General features: G+C 46.9%; 2 protein-coding genes across 3 annotated transcripts in view; one reads left to right on the top strand and one right to left on the bottom strand.

The window, feature by feature from the left end:
* The first annotated feature begins 1,169 nt into the window (after positions 1 to 1,169).
* Chrac1 (chromatin accessibility complex subunit 1) lies at positions 1,170 to 4,517 on the top strand. The gene is made up of 3 exons (XM_051159565.1): positions 1,170 to 1,360; positions 3,583 to 3,709; positions 4,261 to 4,517. The coding sequence occupies exons 1-3, from the start codon at positions 1,214 to 1,216 to the stop codon at positions 4,377 to 4,379; spliced, it is 393 nt and encodes a 130-aa protein (XP_051015522.1). The 5' UTR covers positions 1,170 to 1,213; the 3' UTR covers positions 4,380 to 4,517.
* Positions 4,518 to 17,152: 12,635 nt separating this feature from the next.
* The window catches only part of Ago2 (argonaute RISC catalytic component 2), a 78,301-nt gene continuing 77,216 nt past the window's right edge, over positions 17,153 to 18,237 (bottom strand). For both annotated transcript variants that reach the window (XM_051159561.1, XM_051159560.1), the window contains exon 19: positions 17,153 to 18,223. In XM_051159561.1, coding sequence (XP_051015518.1) covers positions 18,115 to 18,223 — 109 coding nt within the window. In that variant the 3' untranslated portion in view covers positions 17,153 to 18,114. The remainder of the gene's footprint in view (positions 18,224 to 18,237) is intronic.

Below are 18,237 nucleotides of genomic sequence, written 5' to 3'. Positions count from 1 at the left end.
TCCCACTGGAAATAGAAAATTTTGCCCCCTGTACATCTGGGTGAACATAATCTTGAGAGCAGGCAGCATGGCTAACTTGCACACTGACTGCGCCCTTGAGCGTCACTAACACTGGACATAAGTATGTATGGACTCAACCTCGGATATATAAAGTACTCAGGGAAAAAAAACCACCCCTGCTATTGGACGTGTGAAAATTTTTCATTCTTGCTCCCTCGCAGTCTAGCAACTACTCATATGGCATTCATGAAGCCCTTATCAGGGGTACTGAGAGGACAGGCATTGTATGACTATGTCCCTAGGATCTTAAGCAGCTGCCACCTTCTGTATTTAAAGTACTTAAGCAGGTGCAATTTCAGTATGTGTGGGGATCTTAAAACCAGTCCTCCATGGACAGTGAGGGACAATTGTATGCTTACATGGACCAGAATATACTGGTAAATACGACCCTGAAATCTAATGTGATCCAACCTATAAAACCCTGTTAATTTAGTTCCTCCAAATAAATTTAGTGCCAGCTTACGAGTTGTTGTCCTCCTCAGGCCACATCAACTTTCCCCCAAGTTTAGTCCACAACTCATATGAGCAGAATTCCATGGTCTCATGGTTCCACTTGCCCTGGCGCCCCACTGCCTCTGCTATTCTTGGGACACTGCTCTCTGGACCACCACTTGCTAGGATGTTTCTAACAGTCTTCATTCTGTCTTGTCCCTGTATCCTTTAAGACATGGTCCATCTTCTTTTATAAGGTCTTGCGTGGCTGGGCTGGGCTCAAACACTTGATGATCCTCTACATTTTGTGTGATAGGACTAACTACAGGATGCTCAGAGCCCTCTGGCTAACCCACCTAACAGACTAATCCCCATGAGTTTTAGGACATGGGCAGGGGCCGCTCTTCCTCCCTATTCCTCTGGTCAAACTGTTGCTCTTTTCTTTCTGCTACGTTTGCCATGAGTTTGGCACATGCTTGCTGGCTCCTTCTAGAATATGTACTCATAAGACATTTTTCTTTCTTTAGCCTTTAAAAGGACTGGTCTGTGCGGCTCGGGGACTCTTGAACACACTAGGAGGCTTAAAAGCGTTTCTTCCGGTCGGCGGCATTTCCGAAAGGATTTTCCTGGGTGCGGTCACCAGGGTTTCGGTTGACCAAGCTACACGGCATCTGCGCAGGCGCGGGCGCGCGGGGCATCACGGGCCGCCCGGACGCGGAAGATGGCGGACGCGGCCGTGGGTAAAGACAAGTGCGGGGAACAGCGGCTCGTGTCGCTGCCCCTGTCCCGCATCCGAGTCATCATGAAGAGCTCCCCTGAGGTGTCCAGCATCAACCAGGAGGCGCTGGTGCTCACGGCCAAGGCCACGGTGAGCGGCGAGAGGGGCGGGCGCGGGCACCAACCGCCCCTCGGGCTTCACACATGCCCGGCCTTTCGGTGGCCCTGCGGGGGCCGCGCGCCTCTGCCTCTTCCTGCGCCTGCGTGCTCTGCACCACCCTTGTCTCAACTCCGCCCATCGCGCCTCTCCTGCTGTCCTTTGCGCTGCTTCGTTCTGCCCACTCACTTCGCTCCCAGCGTTCCTCACGTCCCGCCCATACGTCACTCCCGCCGTGCCTTGCGCGCGCGGAGTCAAGCGTACGGCCGCGCGAGCTGTGTGACTGCAGACTTAGGTTCTGTAGCTGACGTGCCCCTGGGTGATGTTGGGGTTCTCGAAGCTTCCAGGGTGTCTTGGGCTCTCCAGCCCTCAGGCGTCCCGAAGTTTTTACGGTTTTATGCAGACAATACCTAGAGGTCATAAGTTAGATTCCAGAGACAAATTATAAACGCACAGCTCCCTCCCAACACAGATCGCTTTGTATTTTTATTCTGTTTTACATTCCTGGAACTCTGTCGACCAGGATTACCTTAAACTCAAAAGAGATCGGCTTGCCTCAGCCTCCCAAGTGCTGCTGGGTTTAAAGTGTGTGCCCCCGCACGCTGTGCTCACGTGGTCTTGGCCATGTTTCTGATTCTAGAGCAGTCAGGAAGCAACCTTACCCTTCTGAGTACTGGAACTAAAAATTAATGCGACTACTACAAGTTTGGTCTTAAGCCAGGCACGGTGACGCACCCCTGTAATCCCAGCACGAGGGGAGGCAGAGGCAGGAGGATCTCTTTGAGTTTGAGGGCAGCCTGGTCTACAAAGGGAGTCCAGTCCAGGTCAGCCAGGACTACACAGAGAACCCCAGTCTCAAAACAATAAAGTTTGGTCTTGATAGTGGTAGCCCAGGAACCTTACTGTACTGAGCCCCAGCCATGATAACTGGATCTTGATTGTTTTCCAGCCTCTATTTGTAGAACTTCATTGTGTGGTATTTTTACAATATTTTGGACTAGGGAAGAGCAAATCTCAATTAGAGCCTGACAAAATACAGCAGTCCCCTCCCCCTGCATCATTGGATTGGTCTAGGTCTACCAAATACAAGTCTTAGGATAACAAGCCCCTTTTAGACAGCGATGTACTATTTACAGGTAAACTGCACACATTTCTAAAACATCTCAAGACCGTGGAGGAACTTCCTCTTGTTTCTGTGCGGTCTTGGGACTTGTGTTTTCTGTTAAAATTCATTTTAGCATTAAGGTCCTAAGAACTTTGCATAACCTGCCCTCATCACTTATTAGTGGAAATAATACTGAACCTTGGAGAAGGCTCAGTTGACCTTATTTTTTGAGCCTTGGAATCTTGTCGGTTCTGCTCCTAGAAGGTACTTGGGCAAAATGAGATGTCACTTTTCAGTTGGTTTTTTACTAAAGTTTTGATTAAAGAACCTTCGACAAGAGATTCAAGTAGACTGAAAACATCTTCCCAAGACAACAGACATGTGGCAGCTCACATCTGTAATGCAGTCACATGGGAGTCTGAGGCAGGAGCATCTCTAGGAATTTAAGGCCAGCCTGGACTACAGAGTTCTTTCTTTCTTTCTCTCTTCTTTTCTATTTTATTTATTTATTTATTTTTAGGCTGGGTTTCTCTGTGTAACAGCCCTGGCTGTCCTGCACTCATTTTGTAAACCAACCTGGCCTCAAACTCACAGAGATCCACTTGCCTCTGCCTCCTGGGTACTGAGATTAAAGGCGTGCACCATCACCGCCCGGTTAGAGATACAATTTTTGAATGGTCTTTTACTCCATTTTATAAAGGCTGGTGACACCCTACCTCCCACCCCACCCCCCTTTTCAGAAAGACAACAGCTCCTGTAGCTCAGACTAGCCTTGAATTTGATATCTAGTGATAGCTGCTCTTGATTTCCTGTGCCTCTTGCTTCCGCCTCGTGCTGATATGATACGTGTATACCACAGTGCCCCTTGAAGGCAGTCGTTATTTATAATCACCTGTAAACCTTTTTTTGTTATACACTGAAGCTCAGCTGGGACATGCCTGCTGCCTCACTGCTTCCGTTCTGGTTTCATGTTTCTTTCTCCTGTAAACTGATTTCTGTCATTGAACTTGAGGAACCAAAATAATCTGAAGTAGTAATAGAATTTTAAGCTTATAAAGTGTGTGCTGGGTCTTCAACGTTGGCCTTTCATTTGATCTTGTTGTTGGTTTAGGAGCTCTTTGTTCAGTATCTAGCCACCTGTTCCTACAGACATGGCAGTGGCAAAGCCAAGAAAGCGCTGACATACAGTGACTTAGCCAGTACTGCAGAGGACTCAGAGACACTTCAGTTTCTTGCAGGTACTTTTAATCTTTGGGACATTCTGGTTTAAACAAAACAAAACAAAACTTGTAGTGAGCTATTCTTCCCTTTATTGTATTGCTTCAGTTTATCCTGACCTGGCACAGGGAGGTGTTTATAGCCTTCTCCATTTGCGCTCACCAAGAATTGTAGAAGTCGACAGTATTCCCAAGATGCTTGGTTGGCTAGGCAGACTCACTCAGAGCTGTAAACTTGTCCAGTTCCCCTCACCCCCGAAACACAGCAGCTGGTGCTTGCAGCCACGGGTCAGGTTCTGCTAGAAGGAGCTTCAGGCTAGCCCAGGGGCCAGCTTAACCTTCCTCAATTAGCTTAGACAGTGCTGTTCACAAAATCAGGTCAAAGAAACACAGTGTCCCAGCTATGGAATGTGAGCAGGCCTGTAGGCATGCACCAGGAACCAATGTGATTTTTGCATTTCATCTCGGGTAGAAGGTATTCTAGGGTTAAAGGTGGAAATAGTACATTTTGAGATTTGCATTGATGTATTGATACTTCACCATAACCAGCTATTGATGTTTCCTGTTTTTAGATATATTACCAAAGAAGATTTTAGCTAGTAAGTACCTGAAAATGCTCAAAGAGAAGAGGGAAGAAGAGGAGGAGGAGAATGATGAGGAGGAAGGTGGTGCTGGTGAAGCCCTGGCCTAGGCCAGCAGGAAGTGCTCGCAGTGAGCCCAGTGACAGACTAACAGCTGGGAAGTGACAGGCACTACAGCTTGGTCTCAGACTTGCAGCTTGTTGCATGCCCTCTCGCAGTGGGAAGGACTGGACAGCAGCCTCCCTCCCCCACAGGATATCCCTGGGCAGATGGTACTTCTCTGGCTTTGAGAATGGCAGCACTTACCGCTGAGCTTCACATCAAACTTGCAGAGAAGACCTGGAAAGCTCCATGCCAGCTGTGTAGTCACGTGGACATCCTGTTCTCACAAATGGCTACACCATACTGTGCTACCTTTGAATTTTTTATATTTTTAAAAAAATGGACTATACAGTTCTATTGTACAGAAATTTGCTTTTCCTTTTCCATTAAAGGTCTGTATGTATTTTACAGTAACATGCTATGTTGAATGGTTTTAGGCTCATCAGTTTTTCTAATGTCTTACTCCCTGAGCATTTTGTGAAATTTCAGAGTAAGCATTTCCAGCTGGAAATGTGACCCAGGTATAGTACGTTTAGCAGGCCCAGGAACTGCTCTCTGAACAAAAACAAACAGCAGGCACATCTAAGTAGCTGTCCTATTCCCAGAGGAGAGAGCCCATCTCATCAACCACATGCAGTTGAAGAAGCAGTCTTCTGTGTGTGTGTTGTAGTTAAGGGTTCTATTGCTATGACACCATGACTAAAAAGCAAGTTGGGGAGAAAAGGGTTTTAGTCAGCTGACACCTCCACATAGCTGTTCAACACCAAAGGAAGTCAGGACAGAAGCTCCAATAAGGCAGGAACCTGGAGGTAGGGGCTGATGCAGAGACCATCATGGGTGCTTACTGGCTCAACCTGCTGTCTTATAGAACCTAGGACCACTAGCCCAGGGTTGCATTGCAATCTTTTATTTATTTGTTTTTTTTTTTTTTTCTTTTTCTTTTCCTTTTTCCAAGACAGGGTTTCTCTGTGTAGCCCTGGCTGTCCTGGACTCTCTCTGTAGACCAGGCTGGCCTCAAACTCAGATCCACCTGCCTATGCCTCCCAAATACTGGGATTACAGGTGCAGTCCACCACTGCCTGGCAGTACCACAATCTTTAATTGAGAAAATGCCTTATAGCTGGCATTTCCTCAACTGTGGCTCCTCTCTGATGACTCTAGCTTGTGTCATGTTTGCACACAAACCAGCCAGTACACTGTAAAGGTGTCAGACAAGCTGGCACTGGGGATAGATTGTTCTGTTCCTACCATTTCTATCCAGTAAAACCACCTTATGATCTATAAAATTTGACATTTTCATTTTGTGTGTTAGTTTTGCTATATGTAGCCCAAGCTGGCCTGGTACTTGTGAGCCTGTCTCAGCCTCCCAAACAAGGAGCAGGGATTATAAGGACTTGCCAATCCTGCTGGCTATCAATTTGTATGTAGTTTGTTACAAATCACTACACACAACACCCAAAACCTATCCATAGTTTATCTGTGCCCTTTACCTGCACATAACCACTGCTTTTTCCCCTCCCCCCACCTCAGCATCTCATTGTGTAGCCCTACTTGGCCTATAACTCCTATATTCTGGGCTGGCCACCTCTGCCTGAGTGCACAGATTAGAGACAGCAAGATCCTCTGTGCCTAATTTTGCTTTTAAAGCACGTTTTAAAAAACGATTTAAATAACCTGCCTTGGGAGGCAGAGGGAGGTGGATCACTGTGAGCTCAAGGCCAGCCTGGTCTACAGAGTGTGTCCAGGACAGCCAAGGCTACACAGAAACCCTGTCTTGAAAAGCAACCCCGCCCCCCAAATCCAAAAAATCTACTCTTGGATATACAGATTTGTCACATGCAACATGTGACCACTATTAAGAACAATTCTAGCACCCTCTTGAAAACTCTTGAGAGCATCTCCATCCCCATGTTACCCTGGCAACCACTGAGCTGTCCTCTGACTCAGTAGAATAAAAAGACTGATAAACAAAGCAAAGCATTAAGAGTCGTTGCCGGCTGCTGCTACGGTCACAGGTTTGACAGAACTTGTTCTGCCATAGCAAATGTTCATTCGAGGGACTTTCATTTGCCAGCCCTCCCTTCTCTTCCCAGCACCACCTACACACTTTTCACTTAGCTGCACAGGTCAAATCAGCCTGGGGAGAGGCCTCCAGGGACTCCATGTGTTTACACCGAGCTCACTCTGAGCAGGCAAAGAAAAATCAGGACTCAGTTCTTACAGTCTGGAGAACAGGGCCTCGCTCATGATGGGCTCAGCTGAATAGCTTCTTACATTTCCCTCTGTGCTGTTGCTATGTGGACACCCAGCTCTCACACCACACTGTTCTGCCCGTGGTGCTCATCAAGCCCAGGTCCTCGGGTGATGTGGAGCACACCTGAGCTAGTCCATCCTTTGGGCAGAGGCCCTGGCTCTGCAGAACAGGACAAAGACCCCTCTGGAAAGGTGTGCTCCACTGGGGAAGCTGGATTTGGCCTGTGCACTTGCAGCCACTCTCTCACAGAGACAGGAAGTAACTGGACAGCTGGAGTAGGCAGCTGTAAATATGAGGAATTTTATTTTTTATTTTTTGCTGACATACTATGCGGCAAAACAAAATTGACACCATACAAAATAACTTTATAAAATATCATTCACATCATATTTTATCAGATTTACAGCATTCTGTGCATGTTAGGGGGCTACATAAGGAGGTGAAAAAACACTATACCAAACTTTTAGTATTAGTTTATACACACAGTAAGAACAACAACATAAGTAGCGGTTAGGTTTCCCATGAATTTATTGCAAAAATAGTGCAAACTATTTAACCTAGTAAGCTGCGAAAACAAACTTGAAAGGACCCAGCTAAGCTTAAACAAGACAAGAGATGCGCAGAGTCTCAGCATTGAGCTTTCTTCACCAGCTGTCTTGTCCATGCCGACCACCCGACCAGGTCAGCGTGGGTGAGTGCTGAGAAAGAAGGATGCGAAGGCCGCCGCTCCCAGGCCCGTCGGCCCAGCAGCTGCACGCTGGCAGTGCCTTTGGGGTCATGCTACTTACTCAGTGGACACCCATGAGGTCCGTGTGTACAAGTTAAGATGCTATAACTTTGCACTGAAGATACCCACCCTTGGGTGATGTGGAGAAGGGAGTTGAAGCAGCATGAACACAAAAGATGTGAAGGGCACGGCCTGCTGAGAAGCAGAGTACCCTTTTCCTCAGGTGTGCTTGGGGAAAGATTCCTAATGTAGCATGACCTTTAGAACCACATACTGCAGGAGGGAGAAAGAAAGAGACTAACTTTTTCCGGTTTTTCTTTCAACAGACTATTGGGGTCCAAAAAAGCACAATATCTGAACAAAATAAAGTACAACATAATGCTACATAAAAAAGCAAAACAAAACAAAACAAAAACACCAAAAAACAAAATGCAGCACATGCAGGTCTTTGATTTGAGGTACCTATGTAAATTTCATCACCTGCCCAAAGTACTTGTTAGGTTAAAATGCTTCTGGCAAGTCAATTGCAGGGCATTGATTACAGAGAAAGTGCAGCAGCTCTGAGCTTCACATCCGTATGCAGCATACTAAAGGGGGAGTTAGTCTATAAAATATAGCTTAAGTATCATCCTGATGGGAGCTTAAAAAAAAAAAAAAAAAGACCCACACACATCTAACTAGAATCATCTCTTTTTTTTTCTTTTTTGATTTCCTGCAAAGGGGATGGTGGGGAGCAGAAGAAAAAAGGGGGGCTCGCAAATCACCTTTCAGAGTTCTGCCATCAAGTACAGCTGGTTCTCTTCTAGAATCCAGAGATCTCTTTAAAAGAGTAAAACTATACACTACAGGAAAGATCCCTAGCTTTTATTTCTTATTGGTATAAAATCAAATTTGTAAGACTCCAAAATATTGTGTTACCTCCAAAGAATTATGTTAAAAAAGATTGCCATAGGAAAAGTTGTAAACTGCCAAATATAAAAGTGTGGAAAGCCATCGATCTCAACCTTATTTTCTTACCCATCAGAAAGTGTTCTTGACTTCAGAAACCAGGGGCTGCCTCGGAGTGCAGTCTTCCCACCTCAGCCTGGCCTCCAGCCTGCCGTGAGCTTCCCCCTCCTCTGCCCAGACTGTTTAGCACCGTCACCATGCAAACCAGGAGATGGAACCGACAACAGTCCATTTGTTGCTTATGAAAGAAAGTCCTATACAAAACATGCCCGAGGAAGAGGGATACAAACAGCTAAGAAAGCAGACACAATACTTGGGGCATCTTTTTGGGGGGTATTGCCCCTTTGATGGCACAGAAATGAAGTGATAGCTATGAAAACATGCATAAAAGAGCATGGGTATGTTAAATGTAAAGTCTGCTCTTGGACACATTTCCCTTCCTTTTCCTAAGAGGGTAGGTTGGGACCCCAATACACTATAGCAGTTGGATGGGTTACTTGCATGGTCAGTTGGGCTTCCCACTTGCAAGAGAAAAATGACTATTTTGAATTTCAAAAATGCATTAGGGTTAACATAAAAGGCACAAAATAAATAAAAAGATATTATTAAAGAAACGGAAATAATGATTCAAGTTTCATGTGGAGTTATGTCCCATTGTTTGGTTGCTTTTTCCAATTTAATTTGACAGACTTAGTAAATAGCACCCAACTGTTTAACTGAGGTAGATCCACATTGTAAAGAAAGCTGGGTCCCCTCTATTTTATCTCAAGATTGAAGTTTTTACAGAAACAAAAATCTGTTGTAATCTATGTAGAAGCAATGACAGGTGGCAGTACCTGCAGAGAGCGTGGCCTATGAGCAGGCTAATGAAACCCATGCCCCAGACGTGCTCCCAGCAACAGAGGCTCATCTCAAACTAGGGGGGAGAAGCCAGACATTTGACGATGACCCTGCAGAGGTCTCTAGATAGACTGCCACAGAAATGCACATGATCTGTTGTCATCAAGTCACACAGGGGATCGCAAGTGAAGGGGAGAAGTGTGTCCCTGGCAAAAGTTCTTCTCAACTTCAGAGGGAACACGTGTTGAGTTATCATTGACCACCTTGATCTGGACAGTTGAAACACACTTTGCCTTTTTTTTTTTTTTTTTTGCATACTCTGAAATGCACAAATTCACTATTTGATTAAGGCTTAATTGTAAGTGATATCACTACTGGTATTACGCGAGAGGCCTGGTCATCCTTACGATCCAGACTGGTATCAAACTGAAGACAATGACATGAAGCCTCAGAATTGGGTTTAGCAGGTACTATAATTTTATAATTATTTATACAATCCATGTAGCAAATGAAAAATTATACAGAGGGGCCAAGGGTTATAAATAATAGTTTACACAGGAACTGTCAATTTACAAAACAGCACTGCATGGTTTCTAAACCGCAAGCACAAGACGTCATCACACAGATCCACTGTACAGGTACAAACATGTCCATGACGTACAGAGTACCACCTGAAACAGGCCCTTGTAGCCACGCCACTTCTCAGAAAGTGGCCAACGTTCCAATGGATGTAATACATTTTGATTCAAAATGTCTTCTAAAATGTTTGGGGGCAGGAGGAGCCACTGGGGAACTTCTGAATTCATTTTTGGTTCTTTTTCAATTATTTTATAAAAATAAAAGAAAACCAGAAAAATTGATAAAAAGCCAAGGGTTAAAACCCCTCAATACAAAAAGCTGGGTGGTGGTGGTGTACACCTTTAATCCCAGCACTTGGGAGGCAGAGATAGGCAGATCTCTGTGAGTTCAAGGCCAGCCTAGTCTACAAAGTGAGTCCAGAACAGCCAAGGCTACACAGAGAAACCCTGTCTCGAAAAACAAAAAACCAAAACTAAACAAAACCAAAGTAACAAAACCAACCCACCCAAACCAAACCAAACAAAAAACAAAAAACCAACCAACCAAACAAAAAAACCAAAAAACAAAAAAAACCAACCAACCAAACAAACAAACAAAACCCCTCAATACACATTAGGCAGGTAATCTGAATACATAGGAGGTCAGAGTCAGGACTTGGGGCTATATGCTCTCCCTGTACCTATGAGGCAGTAGCCACTGTTGCACAGAAACATAATTATTCTCTTACAACTTTAATGTATTTTAAAATAAAAACTCACTTGCCCCTACAATTATGAAACATGAACTTTAACAACTACACTGAAATTCCTCCTCAAACTTGGGATTCAAATTTAAATTTAATGCTGAATTGTACCCCTTTTGGAGTTTAATCATGTTCGTCTATTTGGCTTTGAAGAGTAACCAAAATTGTTAATGCATTATGTCTCCGCAGCAAGTGCTACACAGGCAAAGGCCTTGTCTATGTAATTAAAAAAAAAAAAAGAAAGAAAGAAAAAAGAAAAAAAAAAAGAAAGAAAGAAAAAAAGAAAACCAGAACAGACTACTTCTCTTGTTAAAACCAACAAATGTACTCCTTGACACGGAGGGAGGTCTTAATTAGACTGGCCTAGGAAATGGCATCATCCCTGGCTAGAGAAGGTCAGTGAAAGAAATTACACTACAGGCATGTCAAAGCTGGAGTCCTAAGTTTCCGGCCTAAGTGACAGCACACCTAAGTGAGCAGTTTCCCCAGCATCACAGAACAGAGGGACAACAATGAAAAAGCATTCCAAACTGACATTAGGACCAAATAGCACCTTACGCCTGAGGACTTCACAGGACTCACAAACACATGACTCCAATTCCCCCTAAACCTACCTTCACTACAGCAGACAGTGTTGCTGAGGGGCGGAGACTGCAAGACCAGTAAGCAGCCTTTGCCGGCGCCCGCCCGACCAAGGAAAGGTCTTGTGTGTCTCCTGAAACCACAGCAGAGGTGCCCCTGCACATCAGGGCACAAAGAACAGGATGGGGCTGAGAGTGTCTCCATAGCTGCAGGCTGCAGGGTGACACCAGACTTTGTGAGAAGGAGCTGAGAGCTGACCGAGCTACCTAGGCAGTCAGCTAAAGCCCAGCCCCAGCATGATTCTGAAAGGACACGGTGAACAGACTTTAAAGGCGCAAGGTGTGGACCAGGTGTCCAGCCAGCGAAGCCAGGGCCTGGAGGGAGGGCTGAGGCCACCTGCTCTGCAGGAGGGAGGGCCTGCCCTGTCCCAACAGTGAGTGGCCATTACAACCTGTAGCTGTCCCTGCGAGCTTCTGTCCCCACACGTGTGCCTAACTCTGCTGATGGCTGGTGTGGGTGCTCTTTCTGGTGACCTCATTTAAGTTAGGGAGCTTAAAGATGCGGAAGGAACTGAAAGAGGGGTGTCTCCACATCTACATCCTGGTGACACTTAATAGGCAAGAGGACAGTGTCCGGTGCTGAACGTACCTCTATGTGAACCCAAACCAAGGCAGCTCGTTCAGCCGTCCAGGCCCCCAGAACCGCCAGGGCATCGCAAGGCCTCACACACAGCTCTCACTTCAACCAGTAAAGCAAAAAAGTGTGAGTGGAACACGGCAGCGGCCAGCGCTCTGGGCTGTTTGGTATCCCTCAGAAGTGTCGTGAGTGGCAGGGCTCTGTGTCGGTGCCCTCTGAGGGCTGTGGTTTGTACCACTGCACCCGGGCGTGACCCTAACGTCCTACACTTTCCTGGATTCTCACCAAATCCCAGCCAGGCAATTTGGGGTGCAGGTCAGGGGTGTTGCAAATACCCACCCTCCATACCTCTGCTTCTCCACACAGAGAAAAGCTGCCCCCGCCTGACCAATCCCCAGGCGCCTGCCCTTCCTGACACTCTCCATCTGTCCCTCAAGATTCCCTAAGCCAAGCTGGGCAAGGAGGTGCACGCCTCTAACCCCAGCACTTGAGGAGGCAGAGGTAGGCGGATCTCGTCTACAAAGGGAGTCCAGGACAGCCAAAGCTACAGAGAAACCCTGTCTCGAAAAACAAAAGCAAAAAATTTCCTAAGCCAAGAAGTGGAGGAATCTCGGAGCTTATGCTGACTTTCCAAAATTAGCCCAAGGAAACTTTAGGAGGAAAGAGGCCAAGGTCTACTCTTCTGGACAGCAGAGTAGACAACCACCAGAGAGCTGGTTAGAGGTGGTGGGTGCCCGTGACAAACCTCCTGCAAGTTAGAGACCTGCACTGCCAACACTAGTGGAAACTTCTCCGCAAGCAGAGCCCACCACTCCTTCCAAGCAGAGGGCCTGGGGTCAGAGCACAGTGTTTTCCGTCCTTCACTCTCACACAGGGTCCCAAGGGCAGCAATGCCTGCACTAGCTGAGTCCATGCAACTGCTGAGATACAGGATCTGCACAAGAGTCGGTGTTGAAGCACCTTCATGAGTTTATAGTGTATAAAAAGGGAGCAGAGAGCGAGGAAGCCACTTTCAACCCATTCATAAGCAAGCAGGGGTAAAGATGCCTTTTTACATTACAAAGGAAAGGAAAACCGGGCAGGACCAGGCTCTCTCCAGGCTCAGCCACATGTGGCCCTGTACAGAGCCATTCCCTTCAGCCTGGGGAATGCATGGTCCCCATGGAGAGAAGCCCTTCTGTCAGCCTTGCCACTGCTAGAGTCTTGTGTAGCTGGGTGGCACTGAGGAGTCCCTGGTCAGCGACAGCAGGAGGGGGCCGCCCCAGATCACAGTATGGCACACACATTTTCAAGCCAGAACTGAACAGAGGAGTTCACAACTCAATTTATTCAGGCGATATTTTGGCTATATTCAGTGTGGATAGCAATGCTTCAGAGCAAACACAAATCTATGAGAAGTCAGAGGTAGCTTTTATGCATCTGTCTGAAAGGTTTTTAGAAACCACCTTCTGTAGTGATTTGGCTAAGCCGATACATTCAACTTGAGACAATAAAAATGGCTGAACAAATCCAAAGACACAAAGTGAGGGCTCTGCAATGGCAAAACACACACACACACACACACACACACACACACACACACACACACACACACACACACACGGTGATTTGAGTGTAAAAGCTCCTTCTGCTTCAGACACTGGGTATGCTGACCACACACAGTTCACGTTGGGCTGAATAGAGGTGTACTCAGAACCAAGCAAGATGACAGGCATGAGGGGCTGCACCAGGCGGGCTTCAGGTCTGCCTGCCATGCATGGACACACCACAAATGACAGTCTGACACAACAGTGACCTCACAGCTGGCCAAAGAAATGCAGCAATGGCCTGTTAACACTGGCTGGGCTAGTCCTATCCCATTCAAGCTGACAACGGCCACATGGAACTAGAACGGCATACTTTGGGGGCCTGGCAGATCATAGGAAAACCAAACAGACCGAAGTGTCACAAAGACTCCTAACTACTCTGTTTACATTTAAGCCTTCAGGTCTCATAGAGCCTGCTGTCCCATACAGAGAACTGCTTGTTGTAGAGTGACACAAGGCTAGCCATGATGCTTGAGAGACAGACAGAGCCCAGCCTGCGCACTCTGGCATGTAATACTGAAACGTGTGTTGGGATTGCAGAAGTGAGGCGATGTCTCACGTCCACACCACTCTTGCCACTGTGAATCTGTTTACAATCACTTTAAATGAGTACAGCAGACAGGGAGTTGGACGCAATAAAGAAAACTGTCGCAAGATCAGTGCAACTTACAGGAATCGGCGTGCCTGCAACAGGGCACTAGTGACAGAGTGACATGTGCTCTGTTTACAGTAAGCCAACCAGCATGGTTACTTCAGGGGAAGGGCTTAAAACAGAAACAAAATGTCTGCATTCACAAGTGAGGTGTATGAACACCAAGGGAGTGTAGCTTCTACTCAGGGCACATTTCTTTTCTCATGGATGTGAAAGATGACTCGGGGATATCGCAGCAAGGTTGCTTATGGCTTGTCTGGGGCCACCGGGATTGTCCACTGCCTGTGTAGCAAAATGCCCATGAATATCCTTGTAACAATCCAAGAGGTCAGGGCCATGCTGAAGCACCCTGAAAGTTCCTGTGACCAGCCAGTGCTACCACCACAGGGACTACCAAGAGGCCACCCAGCCCTAAGGCCTCCTGGACACTCAGGGGTCCCAGCTGCATGACTCGGGACTGGTCTACCCTTAACACATTGTATCAAATATAGAATTTGATTGAAAAACTGCTTGTAAAAATAAAATTCAAATCACCCTGCAGTGCAAAAGCATACCGCTGCATCTATAAGAAAAACAATTCATCCAGAAAAACTACATCTGTGGCTTCCAAAAATAAAGCATTCGCAAGCCTGAAGGTAAACATTGGGTCATTTATAAAAGTTGGGGAAATAATCTCTACCATATCCGTCAGGTACCACGTGCATTGGGATAGCCAACTAGCTGGATCAAACCAGAGCAAGAGAGGAAAATAAATACAACATGTGCATTTAAAAACAATAAAATAACATAGAACAACAAACAAGACCCGCCCAGCCCTGCTGCAGGGGCTGTCTTTCTGTCAAGCGCTCAGTAACAGGTGAACATCAGACATATAGGTGTTGGGCCAGCTGCAGACAGCATGGAGCGAGCGGTCTCCCCACTGGCAGTGCCCTGTGGCCTGGAGGCCAGCAAGTGGGTGAGTGTGAGGAGTGGCCAAAAAGCCAGATCTGGAGAAGGCAGAACAGACCCAAAGTGGTATCAAGTGTGCACGGGAGGGATTCCCCAAATGGGAGAGCTAAGCCAAAACCAAGCAGCCCCACCCTAGAAGTAGAGGCGTGCTCAGCTTCAGAGTCGGCGGGAACTAGGACAATCTGGGCTTATAACACGCAGTGACAGGATGGGAGGCCTGCTAATATTACTAAGGGCTAATCTACACAGTGGAGCCTTGATTTCTCCCTAGAGTTTCGCATTGCTTCATCAGCTTGGGAGAACCTGCTGCATGGTGCACGCAGTGTGAAGGGATAGGTGTCATGACTGGTCTTTAAGAGTGAGTATCTTACAATGTACTAGGAAGAGTCCCAGCATGAGAGACTAGTTGGGCAGCCTCTCTCAAAGAGACAGGCACATCCTAGTTTTCCTTCCAAATAGATACAGAGCACAACAATGTAATCACATTCAGTTTGCTTAAAGCAAGGCACACCTTACTTAACAGTGGGGTTGGGAACACAGCTCGCAAGTGCGCAGTCCTCAAACTTGGCCAGGTATCACCTCAGGAGATAATGGCACCATCGCCAGTGTTGGGTACCGGCAGTCAGAAAGCTGGCTCCCCTAGAAGAGGGCCTGGGCTTCCACCACACTCTGAGGCCTTACACTGTCTCAAAACTTATGTTAATAATAATAAGGGAGGGCAGAAATTGGGAAAAACAATTGTTTACCTGAGAATTGGAGCTACAGCCATTTATAAACTCTGCGCCATCGGACGTGGACAATGTGCATCTAACTCAATCAGGGACATTTGGTCTGGGGATGTTTTTCATACTAAAAGCGTCACAAGCAAGCATGGGCTACAGAAGGTACTTTTTCTCCAAGTATTTCGGCCCATCAAAAAGAAAACTTATCCTTCAAGATGACCAGAACAAAACTCCCAGCTCAGTCAGATATTTTCCCCCAGCCCACAAGTGTTCCTAGGTGTGAGCTTTGACAGGGGTCCTTCCTGCTCCCATGGCATCATGGGGGACGGCCTCAGAAAGCCTCAGAGCCACAGGGGGGTTGTTGTTGTTGGCCTCAAACACAGATGCCCAGCTGGCTGCAAGTGCCAGGGTGGCAGCAGGCCTGAGAATCTGCATTCTAACTAACTCACTTGCATGAGACTGAGATCCCATGGCAAGAGGCTGAAAACATACCTTAGACACACATGGTTTTAACAATGGCTGAAAATAATCTAATTTCAGAGTCTAAAAGTTTCCCAGGTGAGCCAGTTCTTCAGCCTGACCATGCTAGGTGAACTAAGTATTTCTCATATCCTTTTGGAAAGTTTGAGAAAGTGCCACTTGCCAATGGGATAGCAGGCAGCCCCAGTGCTTCTTAGACTGGAGGTTTGTCACTTTAAAAGATTTCTAAAGACACAGCAAGAAGAGACTAATGTCATTAGTAAGACACCCACATGCACACACAGATACACACACCCACTGAGGGTGTGACTTCCCAGGTCACTGCGTCTGCCCCTCCCACCAGCTCCAGTGCAGGTGGGTAACGGGGCAGAGGTGGTACTGTGTCCTCTAGCATGAGGCGCCACGGTAGGGGGAGGGGGGCACCCTCCCTCCACCTTAGAGTCAGAGGTAAATCGCGCAGAGCTGGGGGTTGAAGACCATCAGCAGGGGTAGAGAAAACCCAGAGCACAAAGCAGCACAGAAGAGAAGGCTCGTCTCCTTCTGGGAACTTGCACGTGGAACGGACCTGATTCTCACTCAGCTTCGGTACAAGCACAAAAAGCCCCAGGGGACACACACACTGAAGTGGCCACTGCCATCCACAGAGCCACTCATAGTGTTCCTTTCGGTTCGTTGGTCTCTAGGCTGGCAAACACCACCCAGAGCAGTGCGTGCCTCCCCTGCCGGCCTTGCCCACCGGCAGCTCCTGGGGCACACTCTATTCCTATGTGCCAGTCCTCTCTCCATTTCAGTGCATAGATCCTGTGAAACCCACCTTCCATAACTGCACACCGAGAGAAGTGCACTCTTACGTGAACTTGTTTCCCAGCAATGGAAGAATAAATAAATTCCATTTGTGCTTCATCGGCTGAGCGACACACACGGACGAGGCAGGGGAGGACGGCAAATTACTGGCAAGCACGCTGTCCTTCCCGAAGTACAGGCTACACAGTCCACACTGGGGAGGGGGGGGGGGAAGAGGAGGGGTGCATCGCTGTCACATGAAGCCAGTTGCATATTCCTCTACTAAGCACTAAAGCCAGAGGTGGCCTGTCTCCAGGCTCCAAACAGCTCCTGATGTGTGAAACAGGTCACAAGAAGCACCCCGTAGTCAACAAAGGGAAAGAGCATCTACCTAGCACATTAATACTGCAAACCAGATATATATATTCTTCTCTTACATTAAAGACATAACAGTGAAAAAGGATTGTACTGTATTTATCACCACAGACCCGTATTCTTTAGAAACTTTGGAAAATAAATGTCACAGTCCTACAGGACAAATCTTATGATTAGACTGTCAGTATATTGTCTTTTTTTTCTCTTTTTAAATAAATTTTTATCAAAATGGCACTTGTCTGCCAAATCTCTCGGACTTGTCACTGCTGTAAACACACGTGACCGTACCCTCTGCCACTGCGCCTTCGTTCAGGCCTCGAGGGCAGGCAGTGGCAGGCGAGAGACACTGTGGATACCTAGCAGCCTCTGCCCTGGGGCTGCAGAGCACATGGTATCCCTTAAAACTCAACATTAGTGACAACTTCTTAGGGCCAGGCTTTAAAACCCCAATGGTGATGGTGTTGCATTCACGCTCAGAGCCTTCACAACTAGTTTGAGCCCATCGATTTCATTGAGAATCAGGTGTTAAAAACAAGTAAATTGAATGACCAAATAAATTAAAAATGTTTTAAAGCCCTGAGAGTTCATAGACTGGTTTTAGGACATTTTGTTGTTGTTTTTGTTTTTAGGGAACGGGACTCTCAGTGAGCAGCTTTTAGGTTTGGCAAACCACGTTTCCTACAGTGGGGTCTCATACAGGCCTGCAGCTCAAAATCCAAGTCTGAAATCTGGGACGGAAGGCATTCTGGAAAATGGAGGGTCTAATAAAACCAAAGACGTCTCATGTTCGATGCTGGCTGTCACAGAAGGGTTGGGCATCTGTTGGTCTGAGTGTAGCTGGTCTCGTGTGAATCCAACTTGGTACACAATCGCTAAACACTACAACATGTCAAGCAAAGTACATGGTGCGCAGTGTGTCCTGATGGACCTGGACTGCCTTGGCCAGCGCTTGGTGATCTCGCCCATTGCTCTGCCCAGAGGTATGGCTTCCTTCAGCGCTGCAGAGACATGG

Source organism: Acomys russatus, chromosome 17, assembly GCF_903995435.1.
Source record: "Acomys russatus chromosome 17, mAcoRus1.1, whole genome shotgun sequence".
In the NCBI taxonomy this organism is placed as follows: Eukaryota; Metazoa; Chordata; class Mammalia; order Rodentia; family Muridae; genus Acomys; species Acomys russatus.
This window is presented reverse-complemented; position numbering and strand designations above follow the sequence as displayed.